General features: G+C 42.5%; 1 protein-coding gene across 1 annotated transcript in view; it reads right to left on the reverse strand.

Annotated features, from left to right (window-relative positions):
* Nucleotides 1-15292, reverse strand: part of ntng2b (netrin g2b) — a gene marked incomplete at its 5' end in the record, with an annotated part of 54323 nt that extends 39031 nt beyond the window's left edge. Inside the window, 2 exons of the mRNA XM_080047249.1 lie at nucleotides 3065-3708; nucleotides 15071-15292. Of these exons, the coding sequence (XP_079903375.1) occupies nucleotides 3065-3708; nucleotides 15071-15292 (866 nt within the window). The remainder of the gene's footprint in view (nucleotides 1-3064; nucleotides 3709-15070) is intronic.
* Between the last annotated feature and the right edge of the window lie 12110 nt (nucleotides 15293-27402).

Genomic DNA, 27402 nt, shown 5'->3' on the forward strand with positions numbered 1-27402 from the left:
TGAAATAGCTTAGCCTTTTGTCCAGGGAACATTGACTAATCGTCTCGCTCCCCAAAATCAATTTCCCAGCCGTAAGCATCAGACACTCCTGATTGTACTGTACTGTTGAAGACCCCCCACCCACTATCACCAAATACTCCTGCTGGCTGCCCAGAATAACTTATTGATTAGTGATTATGTTACGGGAGGTGTGGGTGGCCCGGGCGGAAGAAGGACTGGCCTCAGTCATCTGCACAGGGCTAAATTTGGGTCCCTCCGATACCAGATCCAGCACATACTGACACTATCGCCACCTGCCACCAGCCCTTGCTCTCTGAACGAGGACAGACTTTTAGAAAGTGTTGTGGAAGTATAAATGACCAAGATAAATATTTTTTAGTGGTTTATGCAATGCAGCACAGCAGGCGATAGGATGCGCATGATAAAATCTTGGATGTGATGCACTTGTGGACTACTAAATAAAGGTATGAGCACAAATATTTCAAAACATGGATGGTTGATTATTAAATTAGCTGGTTATGTTGGAGGTTCTGCCGTGATGATGGACTGTTTCAAGCCCCCGGGTTCTGGGCTGATCTCTCCCTCTCTCTTTCTGATTCTGTGCTGAGCCTGAAAAGTGACTGTGATCAATATCTGCAGGCCCTTTCAACAGTGCCAGAGGGCTGTGTGTGTGTGTGTGTGTGTGTGTGTGTGTGTGTGTGTGTGTGTGTGTGTGTGTGTGTGTGTGTGTGTGTGTGTGTGTGTGTGTGTGTGTGTGTGTGTGTGTGTGTGTGTGTGTGTGTGTGTGTGTGTGTGTGTGTGTGTGTGTGTGTGTGTGTGTGTGTGTGTGTGTGTGTGTGTGTGTGTGTGTGTTTGTGTGTGTGCTGTGTCAGCATCCACTCAGGACTTCATCAAACATCCCCATACCTCGACTCCACACGCACATACACATAAGACGCCCACATCAGCCAACGCCCCTTTCAAACCGTTGCTGATTTTTACTTTCCCCTTCTCACGCACCAGCCATATCATGCACACACACACATACCTCTTTCCTCTGATTCCACGGCATCCGAACAAGGATGTTAAATACCATTCAAATGTCAGCCTGCTGTATTGATTGGAATGATAATTCTGAAAGGTAGGAGAGATGGCTTGTTGGTGCTAAGCAGGCGTGTGGTGGGCCAGAGCATCCTTCACTGTCACAAAAGTTGCCATGTAAGGGTTCCTGGCTCCCCGGGCAGAATGCACACGGCGGTTTACGTTGGACCACCGAGGCCGTGTGTTTTCATCATTAATCATTGTCCTCGAGGGCCGGTGACAGGCAGACTGGGATTCATGTTCTGAGAGATGGGGTCATTTTAAACTCCCTCAGATCAAAGTGGTGAGGTGTCTGTCTGAGCGCTTGAATGTCAGCGCTGAGGGTATGTTCATGACAGCGTGGTTTTCCTTAAATATGACATGTTTGAGCATGAGCGAATACTTGGTACAAGTATGATCGGCTAAACATGTATTTTCTCATCGATTTGAACAATTTGGTAGTACTTTGTCTTTTAAATGTAAATCGTTATCTTTTTATGGGAGATTTGTTGAGGGCCAGTTCATCCAATAAAAAAAATAAAAAAAGTTTTCGGCTTAAACTTAGTAGGTACCAACTTTGGCCATGCAGCTAGTTTCACTCCATCTGCTGATTATACTGATTTCTGCTTCTACAACAATAAAACTGAAGTGAATGAGATTTTTTGTCCCTCAAAGCTCTGAAAAATGACACTTGGAAACATTAGTTTTCCCTTAAAAAAACTCCCTGCTGAAGAAGTAAGCAATGTGAAAAGCCTTTAACTTCTGCACCAGCATAAGCCCTAAAGTGGGGAACCTTTTATTTTATTGACACTTTCGACTTGTGTTGGTTTTAAGGCGCCTTTGGACTTACACAGCAATGATCTTGTAGGTTTACTGCATGTCATACTCACGGGTCTAATAAACTATTTGTCGCAATCTGTAGGAAATCAATTCGAGGCATGCCAGATAGTGTGATGGATGGCAACTTCATTATTTTCTGGTATGCAATCGAGGACTATGAATGTGAAGAATAGGAATACGTTTCAACCCCAGATGCAATGTTCATTTGTCACGCTGCAGATTTCATCTTTTGTGTTCACTAAATGAGACTGTGTGACTCCTTCCAGTGTATTTTGCATCAATTCATATAGTATTGGGATTGGTCGGTTGGTACACATTAGGGGTGGGAAAAATAATCGATTCTCCGATGCTTCGCGATTCTCTCTCGAACGATTCCGAATCGATTCATAAAAGTTAATAATCGATTTAAAAAAATATATATATTTTTTTTACTAGTATTTAATATTAGTATTTCCTGCGCCACTGCGCATGCACACCACACAAGTGCAAGTTGTTAAAAGTGCGACAAAAGGGCTGAGAGCAGCAAACCCATATGCCTTGCACTGGCTTTGTGTCTGTTTACGTTTTTGTATGAGACCTGAATTCCAAGCCATACTTTTTGCACAACGTGTTCAAATTACATAGAAAATAATAGAATAGAAATCCTATAGAAACATGATTCACAAGAGTAGAAATAAAATTACACTGAATTGGTTTAGTTTTCACATACTTCCATATTGTGTTGAAATGCAGGCTGCATTGATTATTGCACTGGTCATAGAAAGTCATATTTGTGACAAGAAAAGCTTTTTCTCTAATACAATATTAGAGAAGGTAATTCATCTGTAGATAATATTTAATGATCATCACAAAAGTAGGAAGTGATTAGCAAACTCTGAGTAGCAAACTCAGATGTGTATATAAATATATTTTTGAAAATCACACAGGTATGTAGCCTGGAAATCCAGACCCTGATATCTTGAACGATAGAGGGTCTGGCCACGATCAATAGTAATTTCCAACTCAAGGGGCGGCTCCTACTCGTGAAAAAAATTAACGCATTGATTCCAGAAATTAATCACCCTGCTTTAACGAGTTAATTTTGGAAGCCCTAGTTAAAAGGCATGAACATCAAGGCATTCATGTCAAAACATGCATCCCTATTAATGTCAGCATTGACCCTCACCTGGCAGGTACCTCGATGTTGGAGATGGCATAGAAGTACTTGAGCAGGTTGTCTCTCTGGACGTAGGTGCCTCCGAGGGCGGGCTTGAGAAGCCTCAACCTAAGGTTGGTGAAGGTGAAGAAGTCCCTCAATCCCTTCATACTTTCCATACGAGTGTACAGGCTGTCCATGTTCTGTAGCCGTGGTCCTGCGAACACAGAGAACCGCGCCCGCACCTCAAACTTCACATTCTTCTCGTTCTTGGAGCCGACCCAGCGCGAGTACTGCTCGGTGCAGATGATCTTTGTGATGTTGGCGGGCGAAAGGTCTTGAACGCGTTTGGGTGGCATGTTGAAGGCATCTAAGCAGTCGTCAGCGTAGTACTGGTAGGGCTGCCAGGAGCGTCCGTGGTCCATGGACTTATCCAATACCATGATAGTAGGACGGCCGTACTCAAAGGTGATCAGGATGTCGTCTGAGAGCTCCAGGCTCTTGTTCCAGGACAAGCTGATGTTGGCCAGCAGGGGCTCGGGGTGGCTTCTCCATGTGACTGTCTGCCAGTAGGTGATCAGGCCGGTACGTTCACGGTCCTGCATCAGCTGAGGAGGGTGGGCCAAGTCTGGGTTAGAAGCATCACACTCGTCACTGCACATGTATGGGTTCTCCTAATAGAGAGATGAAGACAGAGCAGTAATACATCAGTCAGGGTTTGGGAATAAATCTTTTAGATGATAATACCTTTTTAAAGAAAAAGTTTCATTATACTTTGCCCAGAGTCCCAGAAACCAATAAGTATTCTAACCAATGCCAGAATAATTGACCCCAGGTTGGCTTGTTGTTGGTTAGTTAGTTTTAATTATGAGCACTATAAACATAATGTCAACAGATATAATGAAGGTGCAAAGCTACATTTTGACGCAGAGCCTGAAGATTGGTTAGAAATCAGGAGCCGTCTTAAAGCCTCACTTATTTCAGTTTACAATGAATCTAATTGCTATGAATGTCTCAATTAATTAGAAACCCTAACGTCTGGCAGTTTTATTTGATTTTATCTTTTAAGCTCAATGCCTTATTTAAAGGTGCTACGAGGAACTTTTAAATATTTCTGAAACGGTCTAATTTTTCCTCTGATGATAATAAATAACATGTAAATGAGACCATCAGTGCAACAAATCCTATTTTTATACAGTTTTTCTTAATGCCTTTGTCAGTTCCTTGGAGCACCTTTTAAGGAGAGTGAAAAGTATCTTGAGATACGGACAGTCTTTCCCCTAAAATCTCCTTCCCGATAAAGTATGGATTTATGTGATCATATATCAGTCCTGATTTAAAAAGTGTGTACCTTCTCTGCAATCTCCATAAAAAAACATCCATATTGTTCCCCACAAAGGAAAGTGTGTATCTTAATGAGGCACGCCTACGACCCCGCGTCAAGGCAAAGAGGGACAGAGAGCTTAAAAGTAAACTTGCAAAATACCAAAACAGGAAGTGTGAAGGTCAAGAGGATCAAGCACCATCACTGTGTTTGCATAGACAGCAGGGTGCTGCTGCACTTTAAACTCCAGCGAATTGATCCATCCCTTCTAGCGATTGCCAAGACTTTCAAGCCACGGAGACGTCATCAGGATAATTCACCTGCTCGCAGACCACTATCGCATCCTTCTAACTGCACTAAGAAATTCCGTTCGGAGATCTCATTGGCCTTTTCAACAGAGAGGAGAAATAAATTCTCTGCTCATTCGCATTCCTATATTTCAATGTTTCAAAAAATGTCAGGGTCTGTACCTGCAGTGACCTATATGGAGAGTTCTCATAACCCTCCACCAAACTGCAGATAACATTATAAAGTTTCTCTTCCCACAATCCCTAATTCCACAGTTGCTGTTTTTCATATTGACACGTTTGCAGACATTTCAGTAAAGAATTTATGTAGCTTACGGTTTTTAAGCCACTTGTCCGACATCCCCATGACTGCAGAAGTGTAATATTTACTCCATAAATCCATAGATCCTCACAGGCATCTCTCCTGGTGCTTAATTTGCTAAATGTAGCTGTTTGGATTGTTTGACGTTCATGGCCGTTAGTTTTTTTGCTCATATGTAGTCATTCATTCCAAGTACTTAATTTAGGCTTATTTCATTAAACATTACTGTGCCAAAAGTGTAATTTCCATTTTTGCCATTACAAAGTTGTGCTGTTGATTAATTTTATTTTCTACAAAATACACAGGTCATGAATTGGCTGCCGATGCCTGTGAAGTTTCACTCTTGATTGTGATTCTGACCTCCTGTCCTGTTTCCTACACTTGTAGTAACTTATTCAATATTATTGCCCATGTTGTCAATCTTTTAATTATTAGAAATCCAACAGTCCGTTTGAATTTGATCGCATCTGCTTAACAATGTCTTGATGGGAGTGTAGAGAACTTCTTAAAATATCCTCCTTTTTTCTTCCACCTCCATCTCCTCTTCCTCCCCTTTCTTCTTTGCTCCTTTTATGTGTGGTTACTGTATATTCGTTATTGCTACTTCTGATCATAGTGTTCTGTTCTGAGCTGTTGTTTGGAGATGCAATAAAACTTAACAAATACAGAAAAAGACAGATGTGCTTCAATAATTCATTTTGGATTTACAGTAAATATGTACAGTGTGGTAAAGAACAAATTAAAAGTAAGAGGGCAGTAAGACTCAAATCTAAGCTTCAGCATCATTAAACATTATCTGAGCAATACACACACAGGAATAAACAACAGCGTATTTGCAAATCATACTATTCATTGCCATCTCTTTTACTATTAGTCAAATCATTTACAATTTTGACTTGTTTAACCTCAAGAATGCCAATTCAGAAGTTAGAAAGTTGTTGTAAATAATAGGACACATTTATAATGCAACTCTGTGACCTTCAGGGCATCACATGTCTGCTCAGAGCAGGAACAGCCAATCAGAGACAAGGATTTTACCTTACACCTGAGCCTAAGATTTTACTCTATGCACAATCTTAGCTTTTTATTGTGTAATAATAAGGGATTGAATAATGGTAAATTGGCTGAAATGGAAAAAAAGAGCAGGTACATGTAACATTATATCAAATGTTCAAATAAAACGCTAATATTTGGCTTACATATCCCGATTGTGAATTACACACCGCACCTCAGATAACATTCTATTCACCTTGACCCGATATATTTCATACAAGCGTTTAAAAACAGGTCGTAGAAGATGTATGCCATTGCCTATAATGTGGCCTTCCAGAATCTATCTTTACCAATTTCAGAGACCTCTGGATCCCTCCTATTTTAAAGTCTTGAGAGGTTTGATAGCTGTTATTCAAAAAGTTCATAAAGTCGCTTTTTTATCTTTGAATTCATTCTCAAATTTCATATTTAACAGTTTGATAAATACAGGCCCTGATGATGATACACTTGAGCGATGTGCCGCTTTTCTTCCCTAAACCATATCTAACAGGAAACTTCAGGAAAAAAAACTACGTCTGAATGGGTGAAAATCGGGGAAATAAAGAAATGAAATGCTGTAGGCAGAATGATTCATGCTTACTCTGATCAGAGTGATGCAGAGATTAATTCACAAAATGATTATTCATCAAATTACAGCTATGACTGAAGTGAATAAACTGAGAAGACAAACTGATGAAGCACTAATATAACGCCATGTTTTAAGTTAAACACAGCAGAACTGAATTTGCATAATTACTTTGAGTAATATTAACCCCAGATCAAGTGTCAAACACACATAACCAGTAAACTTTCAAATTTGTCTGGAAAGATTGTGTAGTTTCATCCCTTGATGGAAAATGGCAGCTGTAGTCAACATGAGGCGCTTTAACATGCCTTTTTTTAACACTTCACATCAGAGTCCATTGAAACTAAGACAAATTCAAGTTGAGCAAACTTTCCACAGCCATCTCTCAAGCCCGCAAAGGCTGATTGTTCAATACTCAAACGATTTTGGGTGTAGTATCCCTTTAAACAGCACTTTCTTCTTTATGATGGCAGCTCTAACGTGAAAGCAATGCTGCATAATATCGATGTACGGATTGTGTGTCACCGCTTCTTTTTCAGGCGCTCACTTTCTTTCACGCCCATTGCCAAGAAGCAGCATCTGTCGTCGGTTCTGCCTTTTGAATCAAGTCATTGGACTTTACCGCGGGGAAAGTGAGCAGTCAGTCAAACCCACTCTACTGGTCTAATAACAAAAGCAAAAGTTACAATCCTGAGAGGCCGAGATTATAAATCATCTGATTTATGGTGACAACGCAAAGTGGGAAAACTCCAACCATAAGCAAACGCTGCTGAGCCCCGGTGCTGAGGGATGCTGTACGCCACAGGAGACACTGTATAGGAGCATAATGCATGTGAAGACACAGCAGTAAAAGTACAGTATCTGTTTACAAAGAAAAAAATAAATAAACTGTAGATTATCTATCCCTCTCCGCGCTGGGACAACACAGTGGCATTGTTCTCTATCTGATAACCCAATTATCTCCCTCACACTGACTCAGATAGAGATCACTGTCAGCGCAAACACACTTAGGATGATAATCTTCCATAAACAACTGCAACCGGAAAAGGTAATTAGAATTAGATGAAGGGGGTTGCAGTGAAAGTCAGACTCTTTGTACTTTTTGTTGTGGGGAAAAAGCCACTCAGTGCTGTAGCGGCCCCACTGCCTTTGTATAGCACTCCATTAGTGTCTCACTCCAGTCCAGACGCACATTTACACACACGGGACAGGATTAGTAGGCTTTTGTTCTGGGGATGACCCCTCGACCTACAAATCCTATCGGAAATGATCTCACTGTCACACTGTCCCAGATACGACCACACCATGTAGGTTAGCTCCTGAAGTGTGTTGATGACGACAAAGTGAAAGAGGTGTGTGCGTTTGTGGGCCAATCCACTAACTACACCAGCCACAATGATCATTACAGTATTTGCCTACGTCTTGTTGTCTCTTTCTATCGGATTTGAGCATGGGGGGTCAAAAAGCAGCACATAGCGGTTCGCCGGTCTGCTCTGACCTCTCTCCAAGCACCATTAGGATTAGCTACAGTATAGAGGTGGTGTGTACTGTGATATAGGCTGGAAGGTTTATTTATTTTTTTATCCCCCCATGCGAGAGACTTACGCAGGAGGTTATGTTTAAGCCCTTTGTGTGCCCTGTCCTCCTTATCCCACTCTGCCTCCTGCCCCGGCCCAGTGTATCTATGCCAGGACACACACACACCCACAAACTCCCTCTCACACACACACACACACACACACACACACACACACACACACACACACACACACACACACACACACACACACACACACACACACACACACACACACATAGACACAAACACACACGTACATACACACAGACACAGATCCCGGCCAACTGCTGCGGCAGGTGGCCCGCACTGCTAAGCCCCTCCAGCAATTATCCTCGCTGGGATCCTGTCTCCACGACAACAAGTCGCCATGATGCCGCCACTATGACTGACTTCCTTGTTTTCACTTTGCACGGATGACAATGTGATCGTAAAAACCCTTGTTAATAACTCTTTAAAGTGCTAAAGATTGCATCGCACTACTGTTACGAGGCCTGGAAAAAAAAGTGAGTGAGCTCTCTGACTTCCTGAAATAAAAATAGATGTTACACAAACATCAGTTTAGAAGTGAGTAATTTAAGTGTTTGAATTACAGCAGAAATAGCAAGCAGCAGTAAATAAAGTGTGGAAGAAACCATTTTCTGCCCCCCCCCCCCCCCCACGCCCCTCCTCAAAATGTTCTCCGTCACTGCTGCTCCCCCTCTCTCCTCTTTATTTCTTCCTCCACTTATAGAAGTTTCTAACTTATATTGCCAGCAAGGGGAATAAAGGTAGGGACACACAGTCAGAAAACACAATTTATTTTGTTTTGGAGAAAACATCAAATGAAATGACCCTCCCATTAAAAAGGCCACGGAGGGGAAGAGAAAAGGATATTGCTTTTTCACTTATAACATTAATCTTTCATTTTGTCGGAAGGTTTTTCCATCATACAGGAGATTCTGGTTACGCTGAGTGAAGACGGCTTGTGTGTGTCTTTCTGTCCGTGTGTGTGTGTGTGTTTGTGTTGCCTTGAAAAAAAAGTGTATATACTGTACATGAGTGTGTATGTGTAGAGGTGAAGTGAAGTGGAGAATTACAAAATTATATTCTATTATATATCTGCCTATTTCTTTAATTACCCGACACAGTGATTATTCGCTTGCTGAGATGTGAGTGCAAATGTGTCTTAAGTGTGTGTTTTCATGGAAGAGTGTTCTTAAAGTGTGTGTGTGTGTGTGTGTGTGTGTGTGTGTGTGTGTGTGTGTGTGTGTGTTTGTGTGTGTCTGTGTGTGTGTGTGTGTGTCTGTCTGTGTGTGTGGTGAGCAAAGGTAAATGTTGACTGTGTTATTGTGCTAGAGGAGGAGAGAAGAAGGACAGAGCAGGGACACCATGCTCAGATCACGGACGAGGACTTTATACCGGTTTATATTAGGATCTGATTTTAGGATTCAGGTAGCAGTTAGAAGCAGAAACTACACAGTGCACTGAAAGAGCAAAACATCAGGGAGGGTTGCTGTTTTTTTTCATGACATGCACTGATGAGGTCAATTCAGGCAAACGTTATTATCTTCTTTATTGATGTTTGTTATTAAATCCAGACCAATCAAAAAAAGGAAGAGATGTAGATAAAAGGCGGCAGATGAGCCTGAAAGAAGATTTTAAGCTTTGAGACAAAGTCGGATGTGGATTTTGCAACAGAGATCTTTTTACATATTATTTATTTTTATTTTACCTCCGGTGCTTTTGAGATAGTGCTCCATAGATTTAGCATTGCTCATCCTTCATCAAGATCTGCTGACTCTTACAGTCCCTACAAGGAACGTTGAAATGTTTATGAAACTGTCTAATTTTTTCCGCTATTGATCATAAACGACTTGTAACAGCAAACGAGACCTTCACCAAAAAGAACACTACTTTTATATGGTTATTATTAATCCCTTTGCTCTGGTCCGAGGCTCTGGTATCATCAAAACATTAATGCTTTGCCACTAGAATCAACAGAAACAGAAAGTTCCTTGAAGCCATTTTAATCCTTCCGAGATCAAGATGCAGCAGGACCAGATATATCAACTTTTTCAATCCATTCTTTTTTCTTTACTTATCAATACCTGACACCTTCATTAACCACAATGCAATTCGACCACCAACAGTTTAATCGGAGTGGTGTGTTATTGCTAGTAGCGTAGCCTCAAGCTGCTAACCCCAAGCAGAGATGAGTAGCAGGCCACAGAGTTCTAATAATGTTGTTTATTTTCTAACTCCACACCTCCAAATTTTATTTCTCGTTCTAAGTTCTAGTCACACTTACTCATGAGACTTCATTTCTGGAAATCTTTCAGACAACAACCTCTGGAGCCACAAAAGTTGAATACAACTTTTTTCACACATGCAGTAGTACAGTACGTGTAAAATCAGCATCCTTCTCCTTTAATCAAGGATCTGTGTTGGATAAAGAGAAAATTCTGGGATTTGTCAGCTCTGGGAGTTATCATCTTTGTGTCCCTCTGTAATGAGAACATTTTTGCTCACCACTTCTAAAGAAAGTTTTTTATAACCAACATAAATCTAACACTTGTCTTTGAGTCGACATTTGAGTGGCAATTTAAAGGGATATTTTTCAACCTGCTTGTTATTAATAGGGTTATTTAACAGAAATCATCTTTTAATACTTGACGAGAGGCATTCCCTGGCGACTACTTTCTTTCTCTCTGAGATGGATTCTGTTGCATTGAAGTTTTGGTGGACATCAAAACATCTCTGTCTGTATTACCCAAATGTATACAGCGGAGGTGGTAAGGGAAATGTTGTCTCTCGAAAAATATTGTGTCAAAGAGACACATATGAAAACAGGTTGACAATATTTCCTTTGAATTATCCCTTCAGATGTTGTGGCCAGTTTATCTTCCCGTATGTACAAACAGTGGCTCTGTAGTTCCCGTACATATGGTCTCTCCTTTGCAAACAACCATCAGTCCTGAGATTATGATTGATGAAACAAGGGAGGGGGGGTTTGTTAAGTTCAGCTCAGGCTGTCCAAGCCCTGCGGACAATCCCTCTTAGTATCACCTCAGTGAGGGATAAATCTCACTTATAACTATCCTCCCGTTCTGCCAACACATCTAAACACGCTCTTATCACTTTCAACTGTCTCCTAATGGGGAAGCAAGCCATGGCATTACATCACTTCTCCCTCCCCCACTTCCCTTGTTTGTATAGTCACTCTTTCCGTCGCTCTCTCTCTCTTTCTTTCTCAGCTGTCTCCTTTATTTCTCTCTGCTCCCTTCGTTAATTACGGCCTGCGCTGTCGAACCTGCTCACGCTGCGCCCAAATTCACCTCCAAAGGTGTATTATTAGAAAACTGGCCACCTGGCCTATAGCTTCTACCCTTAAGGAGGTTACATCCGGGGTGACCTATTGCTAGGTGTGGGTGACCCTATTGCCATGGGCTTTGTGACCCACTGCTAGGCAGGGCAGGAGAGCCGGGCCGGGGCTGGGGAGGGCTACACTGGGCTGGGAACATGAAGTATATGGCTAAAGGCCCAGTCTGGGAAAGCACTGATCCACACTATACCAGCTGCCATCTTTCCTCGCCATCCTGCATGCTCCCCTTCCGCTGCTGCGCGGCTTCTCTCTCTCTCTCTTCTCATGTCTATTTTTAGAGCTGGCTGATTTCTACCTTCTAAAACGGGCAAACGTGTTGTGGAACCAGGAAGGCTTTTTTTTTGTTCTTTCTTAGACATACTACCATTGTGCACTGTCGGCCAACTCGTGCACACGCTTCACACACACCCCTGCTGGTGCCCATTAACGTCACAGGCTACACTGTACATTCCTGTACACATGCACACATCGCATTTGCATTCGCCTCGCTCTCTGTTCTCCGCCCCGAGGGAGACGGTTGATTGAAGGTTTCGGTTCAGAAACAAAAAAAATAACAAAATAACAAACAGCACAGTGAGACCTTTTTGAGTGGCGCATTTTTTTAATATATATATATATATATATATATATATATATATGTATATATATATATATATATATATATATATATATATATATATATGTATATATATATATATATATATATATATATATATATGTATATATATCGAAACTGTGTGTTCTACTGTGGAACTGTGGTCTGATTTCATCTTTCATCTTAACTAAGCTTGGATCTTCCTCACCTCTCCCTCATCATTAGCTATCCCCCCTCTGCAACACACTGCCTCTAAACCCCCCCACCCCACCCCAAACCTCTTTCCACCATCATCCCCAACTGCATGCTGGGACGCACTAGTCGCTGCTATCATACAGAGAAACTACAAAGAAACTACTGAAGCTCCCAAACTCAGCAGTAGTGACAGTAGCATCTTTGTCAAAGTGCTGGAAGCCCGTCATGTTGAAAGAATCCAACATGCTGGCCTGTTTGGCTGAGGAGAAAGGATGCTGCATTCCCAGAAAACAAGAGAGATACACATAGTGGGAAAAAATGCATCCCTGTGGAGACAGAGGGACAAAAAACTACAGTTAACTGCAAAGCTACAGTACGCCTCAACATCTAACCCCCCTCTCCCCCCCCCACCCCCATAAAAAAAAGATTTTTTCCAATAGTTTTGCAATGTAGCACGCATTGAGTAAGAGAAAGGGGAGAAACAATTATTTTGCATCTTCCGCAGTATGTCTCAAGTCTTATTAAGGATGAGCAGCTCTGCGCATTGGGTGATGCAGTCTTTTTTTTTTTTTTTGCAGTGCCCTGACTTTCCCTTGACTTGTGGGATTGCTGAATGAGTGAATGTAAATTTACACCAATTAGAAAAGAAAACTGGCTTTTCTGTAAAGCTGCCAAATCCGGGGGGCCGGGAGGAGGAAAGGGGGGGGGGGTAGTGGGGGATGCCGCTTGTCTGAAAATAAATGATCTATTCTGTATACCAACAAACCCTCAACTAATACTCTGATGGTGGGTCCAAAAGAACGACAGATGAATAATATGTAATGGCCTTGATTCCCTGCTGAAGTGTGCGTAGATGGATTAAACCTCTGTTAGGAGTAGATGTATGCTGATGTTCAGCGATTCTTAACCCAAAAGGCAGGGATTTTCTTTTGGATAGATGCAAAAATGTGGATTATTGCACACCAGAACAGCAATCTTTTTTCTCTCTAAATAGCAAGAGCGTTAGTCAAATAATGATCTAGTTACAGTGTTAAATCTACTGTGCTCCCTTATGTGGGAGTTTGTTAAGTTAAGTAAACTTTCATCTCACCGCTTCCACACTCTCCAAATCCCCAAAGCTGGTGCACTATAGGGGCCTAGGAGGGCCTGGTTCAATCCCAGAAGACAAAGATGACCTGGGAAGAACCACAACTTCTAAACTGTAAAAGACCCCATCCTACAAAAAGTGCTGACTATACGACCAGACTCTTTCCTGTCCCCCCCCCCCCCCACCCCTATAGTCGGCCTAACGGCGCACTCTGGATCTTTGGGATGGAGTGACGCGTGGCCAACCCCTTGTAAAGAAGCCCATTAAGGAGCCCATCAATATTTCATCATTGCTCACTCAGAAACAGAGTTCTAGAAGTTTCCAGGCCGGGGCCATTAGGGGGCAGACGTCAATACGTTATGGCAGCGAGCATCTCTCTTTGACCCCTCCACCCCACCTCTCTGTCCGTCTCCCGTGTCAGCAAAAGTCATCGGAGACTAGGCCTTTCTCAAGACGACAGTGGTTTCCGCTACTTCTACATTAAACAAATCATTAACCATTAGGTATCCAAGCAGCACAGTCTCCTCTCCTGTGCCTGTTGAACCGTCTTTACATTAACCTCAGTGAGGGAAAAGGAGGGAGACTCCCAGCAAAAATCCGTCTTACAGTGACAAATCTCCAGTCAAACAGGATACAAATACCTGAGTAACAGCATTATGGCATAATTGGAGTTTTAGTAAAGATTTTGACTCATTGCTATTGAGACGGGTTTAGCAACTTCAATACTGGCCAACTATGAGTGGACACTTTCTGTGGCAACGGGGCGATCTTTGAGAACAACTTGTTGTCTCTCTCTTTCTCTCTCTCTCTCTCTCTCTCTCTCTCTCTCTCTCTCACACACTCAGACACACACACGCACACACACACACACACACACACACACACACACACACACACACACACACACACACACACACACACACACACACACACACACACACACACACACACACACACACACACACACACACACACACCAAAACACATGGAGAGTCAAATCTCATGAGTTCAACCTCTAAATATAAAACTTTCCACTAAACAGCTTAATTGCAGTCTTCTTGTGATTACAACGATTTTATAACCCTTATTTCAAATTGTTACACTTAAATTAAGCCATGGAGGGAAGTATAGCCTGCGGGCCAAAGTGTGTTAAATATTGCTGTAGCAGACATTTTAACGAGTTTTTCCCTCCAGCTCACCCTTCAGTGTCCTTGGAACTAAAAAGATCCGCGCGTATATGCATTTTAACAGAGGAAATGATGAGAGGTATTCTCTATAGGAGTTCAAACCAAACCGGATAGGAGGCTGATGCCAAGGCCATAATAATGTAAACAACACCTCCGGACCTCTCTGAGGGAGGTGAGACATCAGCCATGCCAAGTCATTGCACTTATGTCATCCCTTTTAGATCCCTATAGATTTTTAAGTGTGAATCCTGCTCTGACTGTAATTAGACCTTTTTTCTTTTTTTTACACTTTTCACTGCTATCACTACTCAGCTTAAAGCCATGGCCATTTGATCTTGCTAAATTCCAACACAATTAGTTTGAAACTTTTTTACAACTATAACAATACTTTAGACTTTATGAACTCGAACCAGTGGTTTGCTGCAATTGTGGAACACCTTTTTTTGCATTGTGTAAAAAAAAAAAATTAATATGAACTCACCAGAGTGCAGAACCTCTCTGGCGGGTTTCCACACGTGATTCCGGACGGATCCACCTTGATGCGCATGTGGTCTTTCATGGACGCGGCTTTGGGCTGGCACGCGTAATGCTCCCACACCGAGCCCTCATCCGTGCTCACCAGAGACTTGCACATGTCGTACTGGCCCAGAGTGGAGGCCAAGCAGTGCAGCAGCAGCAGCAGTAACACGGCCTGGAGGAGCATGGCAGGCTGGGGGGTGGGGGGTGGTGTTTGGAGCCGGGTCCGGCGCACAGCTGGGTGAGGGGGCCACGGAGCTCAGTGGAGAGGTGACGCGCATGGAGCGGGGATCATAAGGAAATAGTGGACACCCCTACCACCATACTGCTGTATAAGCCTATACTGTGTGAATGAAGAGGTGCAGTTGAAATTGACACAACTCTGCCTGCAGGCTTATAAAATCCTTTAAATGACAGGAGAACGCTGTGTTGGCAACTTTTCGCTCAGTGTCTCTTGAACAATATCGACGGCCCCCAGAGAGCCGAGAGAGGGACGCTTTCTTGTTTTGACGGCTGACTTTCTGACGGAGATGGGCGGCGGTGGTGGTTGGAGAGGCGGATAATGTTACAGAGATTAATCTCGGCATACACTTTAACCATAGTGTTGCTGGGATGTTGAGTTCAGGGGCGGTTGGGGAGATGTTAACGCCTATGCATGTGTCAGTGAGCGGTGTCCTGCGGGGAATCAGTGGCGCTGGTCGTGGAGTATGGAGGAGGAGAACTCGCTGCGTCTTCAGGTAGATCCATTGGACGTTTTGCCCCGGACAAGGAGCGCCTCTGATTGTCCTGGGGAAGGGGAGGGGTGCGAAATGAGGACAAATGACAGAGAAAGTGGGGAGTTAGTATATATCCTATTCAACTCATCTCATCCTTAATCTTACTGCAAATACAAGGAGACACATAAGGGATATTTTTTCGGAGCTCAACTTTAGATTAGAATTCTCCCTGCGTCTCTTTTGCATCAATAAAAGCTTTAGTCTTTGAAATATGCACGTTCTTATTACCGTATAATAATTAACTTAATTATTCTGTAGTAATTGGCGGTAATTTAGTTTTAGAAAGTGAAGAAAAAAGAAGTCCCATCCCATTCGTCTCCAGCCTGTGTACAGGAGAACGTTTAAGTGAATGTGTGCCACAGCACGTATGTAAAAACGGTGGCACGTTTGTTTAAAACCCCTCCTCTGCTGCTGCAGTGTATTCAGAGATATTTAATACGAAGAGTTGCACATTAAAAAAAGCACTTAAAAAGCGCTGCACTGTGTGGATAACCTTGTGCGTAACAGAGACACGTGCTGCTGCCGGGTGCCGCCTGGTGCGTGCAAGAGTTGTAATTGCTCCCGTAGTTCTCCAATGCTGGAGGAGGAGAGTAGGTACAGATGTTTGTTTTTAATAACTGCACTGCAATCACTGTAATAGCTTATATCACCATTTTATTTAATATGCAAAAATGTGACAGAACAATAACTCACAAATCAACTTATTTTTAGATTGTTCTTGACTCACGTGACAATTTCTTTGTAGTTTATGAAAGATAAGCCTTTTCATTCTTCTATTTCACTTCATGCATTCATGTAACGACAAACTTCACGTAGTGGATAGAGTTATTGTCGGATTTATCAACTTCATTTTATTTTAATTCGATTTGGAAGAGAGTACATGAATAATTATTGGTGGACATTTTGCAGTGTGTTCATTAAACATAGTCCGTCATCCCACACTGAGCCAGGTGCTTGCACCACCTATCCCACACATCCCTGTATGTGGACTGTGACTTTAGTTCAGTTGTCAAGTGAAGTCGCTAAAAGCTATTCCCCGGCACTAACAGTCGTGCAGGGGTGTGTCAGTCAGTTTTTCTACAGTATAGTGCATCCAACCATGCAGCATCGCTCACACTATATGTACGCTACTGCACGATCTCAAATGATGCATCATGCATTCAATTCGTTTGGTCTGAAATAGTGCAAAATAAAGCAATAAAAAAGTCTCCCTCGCCACTCATGGATATCCTGGAGTGGTGAGGTGATCTGTAACTCCAAGCAGCATTTTCTAGGTGCAGACTTCAAAGAGCTAAAAATAAATCAAAAAGCATCCTGTTTGCGAGATTACATCAAATTAAGCACTTACTTCTAACCTGTCCCGCGAGAAGGCTCCGCACTCCTTTCCTTGGGTTGGAGTATACGAGTTCCCCCTTCTGTGGCCCAAAAAAAGAAAGAAAGATCCCCCCAGATCATCCACTGTACTCGTTCCCTCCGCGGTCCTCACTGTACTCCCGTTATCCGACTGCCCGGCTCGCTCGTTTGTTTTCGCCTGCTGCCGGATACTTTTTTTCTTCTAAATCGCGCCCGGAACATCGGTGTCCTACATCTAGGAACGACGGGGGAAAGAGGGCTCAAATCCAGCGTAAAGGAGTATCAAAAGTATAAAATATTGACTTTGAGGAAAAGACTTGTGCCCGCCCTTCTTCACCCCCTCTCTCCTCCTCCTCTTCCCACTTTTACAAGCTCGGGTTTACCCGGGATGCTCAAGGGCAGAGAGAGAGAGAGAGAGAGAGAGCGAGAGAGAGAGAGCAGAGCGAGAGAGAGAGAGCAGAGAGAGAGAGAGAGAGAGAGAGGCTTTATGGAAAATATCACCCTCCCTCCTTCTCCACCTCTCTCTCTCTCGCTCTCCCTCTCTCAGTTAATGCCCAGGCTAAATCCTTTTACCATCACTTTCAATCACTATCTGAGCTTTCATCTGCTCCTGCTACCGCCTGAACGGGGCGGTGCAACTTCCCCGCTCCTGCCCCAAAACTGTTCCCCATGCATCGGGTCCGGTCTGCACCCTAGTTAGCCTTAAAGGACCAGAGGGAAAACGTGAGCCCCTTGCTGTTACTTTATAGGACTCTCGCCCCTTAATCTGTCCAGATGTGTCAAATGAATAAATGATGCACACGCTGATTATTTGGAAGGTATACTGACAGTTGTCCTCATGTCAACATATACTTTTATTTCCAACACTTCTTATGGGACTTTCCGTGCATCTTCACTGCTTGTAAAACTATTAATGAACAAATAATAATACATTAATATAGCCTGCAGTAAGCTATATGCAATATTAATTATCTGTACGATTATTACTACGGGTAATCAGTGGATCTTGCCTTACCTATATGACTCATACACACACTGTATGTAGCTTTAGTGCTGTGTAATTGTTCCCTCCTGAAGCAGAGCAATGCGCTGTCCGTGGTGCTGATGTGGACTTGCATGCAAAGGACACACACACACACACACACACACACACACACACACACACACACACACACACACACACACACACACACACACACACACACACACACACTATTGTATCTGTTGCAATATTTTATGTATTCATCATAGCTAATTAGACTTTAAATATGTTGTTCTTTTTTAACACATATTATTCTATTTGTATGAGCACTATTGATTTTCATTGTCATCAATATGAATACTTCACTGTTATCAGAAAAACAACCCATTCTTCATGTTCCGCTACGTAATGTTTATATTTGTTTATACTGTATATATGGTCCCTTAAAGCTATAGTGTGTAACATCTGTCGCCTCCACAAGGAATTCTGAGTAATTACAACAACACTTCATCCTTTTTCAGCCTTCACCTGTTGCGTCAGTCTTCTCCATCTCCAAAGCAGAACGCTGTTGTTGTCCTTTTCAGTCCTGTCCTGCGAACAACGTGTCACTTCCTGTACGCCTGAGCTCCTGCACACCTATGTCGCCGGCCGACAGAAGAATTGTTGGAGCTGGACCAACACTACGACTTAAAAGTCAGAATATCGCGCTGGTTCGATTTATTTTATTTTTCAAGAGCGACTTCACATACATTCATCTTGTTTTTGCTGCCCCCCTGTGGTTTAACATCTCACCTTGTTGTAATGTTGTTAAAATATACACCAGCATGTGTCAGTGCACTGTGACATCACTGTTGGTTGTGGCTAAATAGGTAAAACAGGCTAGAAGCTTTCCACATAAGGCTGCTTTACTCTTAAAGAGGACCTATGATGCTTTTTGACTTTTATGACCTATAAACGTTGTTATGATGATTCATAGTCATGCTTAACCATACTAAATTATCAAATAATGACTTACATGCATTTCAACGTATTCCCTGCTGACCGTCTGGGGTGTCTGTGCCGAGCACTAAACACTATTCTAGCCAGTCGAGAAGTCACGTCTTCAAAGCGGTCTACCCTTTGTAACTTTGTGACGTCGCATGTAACTTTGTGAAGTCACCACGCAGATGTTTCCATGTATGGTAATGCTGACACTTCCCTGTTCGCGTCTGCCTCGCGTCTGCCTCGCGCCCTTATAGGTCCATGCTCGCGCTTCCCGCCACTGAAAGTGTTCCGGAAGGAAGGTAACCAATCACAACGGAGTGGGGTTTGCAGGAGGGGGGGGAGGGGGGGGGGGGGGGGTAGCGGAGATGGCCGATGCACAGGCGGAGGGAGCGGAGATTGCCGAAGCACAGAGGCTGAGAAACACCGAGTAGGAAATGTGGCTGGCTGGTGATATGAAGCCGCTCGGGGTTGGGTTAGAAGACGTGGGGAAAGTGAGCCAGGAGAATGGGCTTCCTGGTTAATTCAGTGAATATAGCGGCTGTGCTTTAGCCGATAAACCAAGTTAGCACCGGTCGGATAGCGTTAGTTAACTCACCCGGTTGTGTGCGGCCACCACCTCCATAATGAACCCAAACATAACGGCTAAGTCCGGGGAACTTTCACAATGTGTACAGCGAAGCACCGGTGTTTATGCCTATATCTACGCCAGCCACGGTCCCGTCACAGCCAGTTAGGGTAATGTAGGCTACTTGCCTACTGCCCTGTGCACAATGCTGCTGTAAATGTGTTTGGTATGGTGCTGCCTTGCTGTTTGTGTTCATTTCCGAGTGGCGTGAATCTGCAATGCTGTTTTAAGGCTATTTGTTCCGTTCAGTTGCTGTTTATTTGTCTTTTGGCACAATTGTTGGCCGTGTTGTTGTTCTTTTTGTGTGGACATGAACGCTGTTGTGTCGGGTCGGGTCTGATCGCAGCCATGGTTGATTAGGGGAATAAATATATCGGGGGAGACTAGCTGCGTAGCGTTGGGCGCGTTGAACCATTTTTTGACACAAAATGACCAAGCGCCAGATCAGGTGCGTTGGGCGCTTTGGCCACCGCACCCAACGCGTTTGGTGTGTTCGCACCTTTAAAAGTGCTTGTTGCGAGTACCCCAACAATATGGAAGTGCAATAATCAGTCGCTGAAATACCTTTTCAATTTTGGGTTTCTTCTTTAATTGCTGCGTAATTTGTCTTATTTAGGCCTCGTATAAATATTAAAATAAAGCTATATCAACAAATCACTTTCCATTTGACAATGATGGAGCCGGTGACAAGAGATCACAAGTATGCCTTTCAAGGGGTCACAAGCCTCACGGGCAATTGGTGGACACATAGCCAGTTCTCAAAACGCTCTCTCTCTGTGGCAGCTAAAGTGAAAGAAACGTGAATTTCCTCAAGAACCCCAAAGGTCCCCGCACCTTATTATGGAAACCAGTGAAGTAAGTAACACCATTGTACTGCCAACATAGGAACAGATGTGTGTGTGTGTGTGTGTGTGTGTGTGTGTGTGTGTGTGTGTGTGTGTGTGTGTGTGTGTGTGTGTGTGTGTGTGTGTGTGTGTGTGTGTGTGTGTGTGTGTGTGTGTGTGTGTGTGTGTGTGTGTGTGTGTGTGTGTGTGTGTGTGTGTGTGATCGGCTCATTGTGCAGCGTGATACTATAGTTCACACTTCAGAGGTGAATGAAACCCAGATTGGGGTTTACATAAACCACACCTCTGCTCACATTTTAGGGCACTAGAAGGAGAGAGAGGCCAAAAGCCAAAGGGGGTAGTGAGAAAAAGAGATGTACGATTCAGAAAGAATGATTAACCTCTGTATGAAACACTGGTACTATTCGCAGGATAGGATCAATACTTTGTCCTTGCAGGGCCTTCCCTCCTTTTTTTATTTATTTTTTAATACAGCATCTTTGAGATAAGACGTAACCATTGTTGTGAGAGTGGACCCCCCCCTCCCCTTCTTTCAACAGTGCCACCTCAGGGATCAATAGAGCATCAGAAATATTATGTTGAGCTTCTGAGTCAAAGATGAAACACAAACTACATGGCATGTGTTAAAGGTTGAGAAAAAAAAAACTTGTAGCAGCAGCCAATATTCCACCTTCAGTATTAGACTTTCAAGAAATCTTTTCTGAATCCGCTGGTTGGAATTTGAGACCTTGTGCAACAAACACATTTTTTTTTCTGCGCTTTTCAAAGAGAGTCAGCTGGGTTTGCAATATGACTTAGAGTGATTAAGCTCCAAATATTATTTCACAAATGGATCAGGATTACATGTGTAGGCAGTGAAGCTAAATGCAGGCCTATGATTGACTGCTCTGGGCTCCGAGCAAAAAAAATATTTAGCCGAGCACACATTTTCTACGTCTATATATGCTTTAACACTTTACTGAATTCACTTGAATGTGCATCAATAACCGGATAGAAATGTCAGCCCCTCAGCATGATGAATGAGTGATATTGTATTTTGGAGTTCAATTATGTCCAACTAAATAAGAGCATCAATAACAATAGAACAGCCTGTCCTGGCTAATAGACCTGTATACACAGCACAACAGGGCTTTGCAGCATTCATTTCCTGCAATGATGTTAGCGACTTGACCATGCTGAGTAAAAATTAGACATTAGACTTAATGCATGTGAATGAAAAAGATGTGTTCAATGGTTTATTGTAGAAAGCTGCTCTGTGAATCATTCTACCCCCCTGGAGCGTGCTTGCAGAAGTTGTGTAAACCACTGAGTGTCAGTGTGTGTCAAAAATAAAAATGACAGGACTTACTGCCATTCTATTATATATTTTTGTTTGGTCACTCTCCATCTTTCTTAATACTCTCTCTCCCTCTCTCTCTGTTTGTCATTTGGCAGAGGATTGAACTGTCAGAGTAGCTGGCAGACCTTGATAAAAAAAAATATACCCTTCATCATTGCAGCCTGCAGAGTTTGGAACAAGGTTCAGGACAGGCATCATCTCTACCTCTCTCTCTCTCTCTCTCTCTCTTTCTCTCTCTCTCTGTCTCTCTCTGTCGCTCTATTTCTTTCTCTCTCCCTCTCTATTTGCACAAAAAGGATGACGCAAAAGTCAACTTGTGCTGGAGTCACACTCGCGCATAAATCAGTCGGGAACTGTGGGAACGCCCCAAAAGAAGTGTTGCATGATCAGAAATAATGTATATCTATCTATAGTGAAGAGCTATGACCAGATGGCCAGGCTGTTAGAGCACGTGCACGCACAGACACACATAGATAGATACATCCGTCTTAGAAAAGTCAATTTGAAGGTTTTTCTCAAATTTGATCCCAGATTTTATTTGATGCAATTAAAATATGTAGTTAACACTCAAATGAAAGTGTGTGTGAAGGATTTCACCGAGGAATACTTTTTAAAAGTTATATTGGTTTATTTCCAACTTGTTTTGGACAGAAGCCTTCTATGTGCCTGCAGACTACAGAACACCTGTCACTATGATCATATGATGTTCTTTAAACAACCAGATGGGTCCTCCAGAAAAGAAAATAGACACACACTCACACATACTGCACACACACACACACACACTCACTCTCTCTCTTTCTCTCTCATCGTGGTCTCCTAGCAACTCCTAGTTAGTGGTCCTACCTTGGGAGTGGTGCTCTTTTCACTTACATCAGGTGTTTGCCCACCAGGGAAACCAGAAATAACCTTGGAATGACCCTGAAATGCAGACGCAGTTCACCTCGTTCACACATTACACATCTAAACCCTTTTACCTATTTTACCCCCTCCAAAAGTAAAATGTGAAAACCAAAAGCACTCTTCCTTTCTTTGTATTCCCCCGACTGTTTGTGTCGTTTGTGTTAGTTTGGCTTGTTTTTTCCCCATCCGATCCTAACCCGACATTAATAGAGTTTTGTGTTCACCTCTCTGGTTGGTCCCGTCCTTAGAGCTTTGGTGGGTGGAAGAGGATGAGGTGGTTAAGGACCCCCCCCCCCCAAAAAAAAAGAGTGAGCTGTAATTAGCAGAAGACGTAACACCTGAGGGGATTCTGCATCACATATCATTCACTTTATAAGGAACGAATGACAAGCCGTCGACTCTGAGATTTTACAGCAGAGGGCTCAGTGTGTGTCCTGTCCCACACTGGGCCAGCAGCAGGAACACTAATCTGCCATGGAGTGCGTGTGTGTGTGTGTGTGTGTTTGTGTGTATGTATGAGAGGGAATGAGCATACAAAGGAGGCATTGTTTATTTTCTGTTTTATTTTGTGTGTGTGTGTGTGTGTGTGTGTGTGTATGCCATACAGCAGGGGTGTGGAAGGTGAATCCATGTGCACTATTTTTGTAGTAGTGGCCTTTTTTCCGCGGCATGACTGAAACTCCTAGGTGTCCCCGTGTGATCCAGTGATCGATGCAAACCTCTGGAGGTGCCTTTCACACACGCGCACACACACACGCACACACACACACACACACACTTCAACACTGTAAAGTGTCTGTCGCACACTGAAGGTTACGGTAACAAACCCAACCCCCTACTCACCCTCTTACTCAATGGATCAATATTTTATTCATTCGCTTCCTCACTCCTCTTCACTCATTCAATTGCTCACTCATCTATCACATCGCCATGTAAAGTTGCACTCAATGACTACCAGTTTACAACCGGTAAACGTCATTGTCCATTCATGCGTTGAGTGAATGAGTGAGCTCATTGTTCACTGACTGACTCAGTGTGACACTCACTCTCTCATTAGTCAATCGCTGTGGGATTTCAGGTCTGGTTTACACATGTGGTTGGTTGTCTTACTGAGGTGGTCTTTACTGTTTGTGTACTGCTGTGCTGCTGTCTACAAGGGGTCCCTGATAGCGTCTGGTGATGTATGTGCTGTATTTGTACTGCAGTTGTACAGATACTGTGAAGGTGTGTGTCAATGTCAGCCCATGCACACACTCACTTTCCACCATCTCTCCCTCATTCATTCACTTTCCTCTCATGCTGCTTCACTCTTTCAATCACTAATTTGCTAATCCCTAAGTAAATCATATACTTTTTTAACCATCTTATACTGACAGGAAAGTATGCAAACCAGTGCATGTCAGTCAGGCTGCGACTTCTTACTGTCATATTTTTCAACAAGGAAGATATTCTAGCTGTTTTTTTCTCTCGTGGTGGTTTCCTGGAGCTGTTTCACCATCCTCCACAACTCATTAGATTTTCTTTTCCAGCTGTGAGGAGCTCCCCCATTTCCTTTGTGCAGCGCATCATGGGGAAATACTGTCTATCACTTTATGTCGTTTGTCATCTGCTCACTCTCTTGCTCTCTGACACTTCACCAGAAAGGTGAATGGCCTTTCTCCGTTGACAAAACAAACTATTGTAACCTATTACTTACAGAGTTATTTTTAGTTAACTCAAATGGAAAGCTTAGTTAAGACAATGCATATTCCAACCTTCATCCACAAGAGAACTCCCGATTTTAACGATTTAGAACTAAAATACCATAAAGTTTGAGGAAAGAAAAGAAGAATGGACAAAAAATGTACATAGTAGAAGCGGAAATATCATGACCTTTAGTCTATAGTAGGGGCCATGATTCATTCTACGTGATGCCACAACATCAAGTAAAAGTAATTTTTTTTTAAAGTATTGAGGTTTAAGATTTTTTTTGTATTTCTCATTAGTAGGAAGTTTTACATGTAAAATTAGTGGAGCGCCCCTTTTTAATGCAGGTTTCTCAACTTTTGATATACATACCAGGTCATAATAAAACATAATCCGCTGATAAACTGATGTTTATTTGATGCATTTTTGAATTAGAAATGGATTCATTGGGTTTGGCATACTATATTGTGTTATTCCCTCTGTCCTTGTTCTTGAAGATAAAATATGGAAGTTGGAAGGAGCTCAAAATGGGATTTCAGGCGAGAGAGGGTTTGATTTAACACCTTCAGCTTTTATTGACTCTTTCCTATTTAATGCTGGTGTTTATTGATTTATTTTAGCAGTCATTACATCGGCATAAAATTAAGTGGTTTCCTATTAAGCTTGAATGTAATTGCATTGGAAATATTGAATCACATGTAACACATTATTTGCTCTTTCGCTAGCATGGCCACTTACACGCCATTTCAGATTTATAACTCGGGCTTAGCGGCAAATTAAAGCCAGACCTAGAGAGGAGGATAAAAGATTTACTGTCTATTCACCAGAATGGTCTGCTAACAGTCGTACGGGCCTACTCACACTATTATATCCTTCATTAAATGAGCTGTAGAGGAGAGAATGAGATTTATCCGGCTGCTCTCGGGGCAAACAGGGTACGGTCTCCTCCTCAGACTGACGCTCTGTGTTGACATTGTGTGGGGGGTTATAAATCCAGCAGGGATCGATAGCAGCTTTTCGGCTCATCGATTTGCTCATGCAACCTCGCCCTCGTCCCACCCAGAGGTTCTTCCGCCACGCTGACCCCTCTCTCCGTCACCTGTGGACGCCATACATTACATCGGCCCATCTACATATAGCACCTATCCATTTCACAGAGGGGGAGACGCTGACATTGTGCAGTAGGGAGCAGCTCTCAGAGGTCCTATGATGTCATGATGATGATGTTACAGGTCAACCAGTGATTGTTGAAGTTTGATCTTCTTTGTGTGTTTTGTATGTACGGACAATGCAGTTGATATTTCTGAAAGTCAAAAGCTCTTTACCAAAGCACCTGAGATCAGGATGGGAAACCCAGTGAGTCCTCCAAGTTAGGTAGCCTACAGGCACCAAGACACATTTTTTAGGGAAACACCATTGGGGTCAACTAATTCATTTGGGTGAAGGTAAGTCCATTATAATGGTTACAATAAGGCTGGGTAAGGTGTGGGAACGTGTACGGTCATGGTTAAAAAGAAACCAATACTTGCTGTCTGTAACAGGGAGACAAGCAGTGGTCTTTACCTCCCTACCTCTGTGTGGACTATGTAGATTTATTGAAACGTCTACTTTCCTCCAGGGCTGTCCTTTAGATCTTTTTGGAGGCCCTTAGCAGGATTTGTAACATGTTGGCACTTCACATAGCAGTGAACCAATGTATGTATTGTATGACACATAATGTAAAAATACCCAGATGCCAGAGAAAAACGTTGCCAGGGAACTCTTCTGCAAGCGAGGGATACGTAGGCATTTGAAAGTTTATTGGCCGAAAACGTAACATATGAACGTGCATATGAACTAGTGGACATTGAGCCCGTATCACGTGACATGAGATGAGCCTATTAGCGGCAGCTCTTCTGTGCTTTTAATGGCTGCCATGAATGCCTGTTTTAGTGGGAATTATGAGCTAAAAAGAGCATATATCGTTGTGTGATAATGTTTTTATAAAATTTCTAGAGAGAACCTTGTCCTTTATGTTCACAATCTTGATACAGTGAATTCATGTGATATGTCTGAAGTCTGTTAGTTGTTACAAAATGTTCGGTACAGAAATACCACTGACAAGAGCGCTCACTCCGATCGTTTTTCCAAAAACCAACTCGCCAGTTAACTGAAGAGAAAGATGAACGCAGTAATATGAAACCATATGCTATATAACCAACAGCGTTTCAGAGTTTAAACACATAACAAGGACGTTGCCTTGATAACTCAACAATAAGATGGTTCTTTTTCAATTCCGAGAAAGTTTTTTTTCCCAGAGCAAATTGTTGTTGTCAGTAGTTGCCATGGTCACACAAAGATGTCAGAAATGTGTTTTGACAACTTTTCTCAAGCGAGAAATACATCTGAATATTTGATCATTGGAAGTAGCTGATTGCCCATCATCCTTTAGGACTGGGTTGCCGTGTTCGACTCCTATCTTTTGTGGGGCCCATTCCATTTCAAATTCAGGGCTTACAACGTAAAACCAATTTACAATCTCCCGAGTTGTTTTGTCACTATTTGTCGATAGAAATGGCACTTAATTTTTCCGTTTTTGTTTAGGTAGTTATATTTTTATTTAGTAATTGCCTCTTGTCAATAAAAAAAAGCTCTACTTCCAACTTTTGTCGTTTCTGGGCTTTTATTCAAAAAACGAATGCTGTTATTTTTCTTCTGTTTTATTGACACAGGTATTTCCAATGTTCAAATTTTGCCAAAATGACTGTTGATAATACTAATTTCAAACTGAACAGTTAAATATCATATAACTGACGTGTAAATAC

The sequence above is a fragment of the Ammodytes marinus genome (assembly GCF_949987685.1).
Source record: "Ammodytes marinus genome assembly, chromosome: 18".
In the NCBI taxonomy this organism is placed as follows: domain Eukaryota; kingdom Metazoa; phylum Chordata; class Actinopteri; order Uranoscopiformes; family Ammodytidae; genus Ammodytes; species Ammodytes marinus.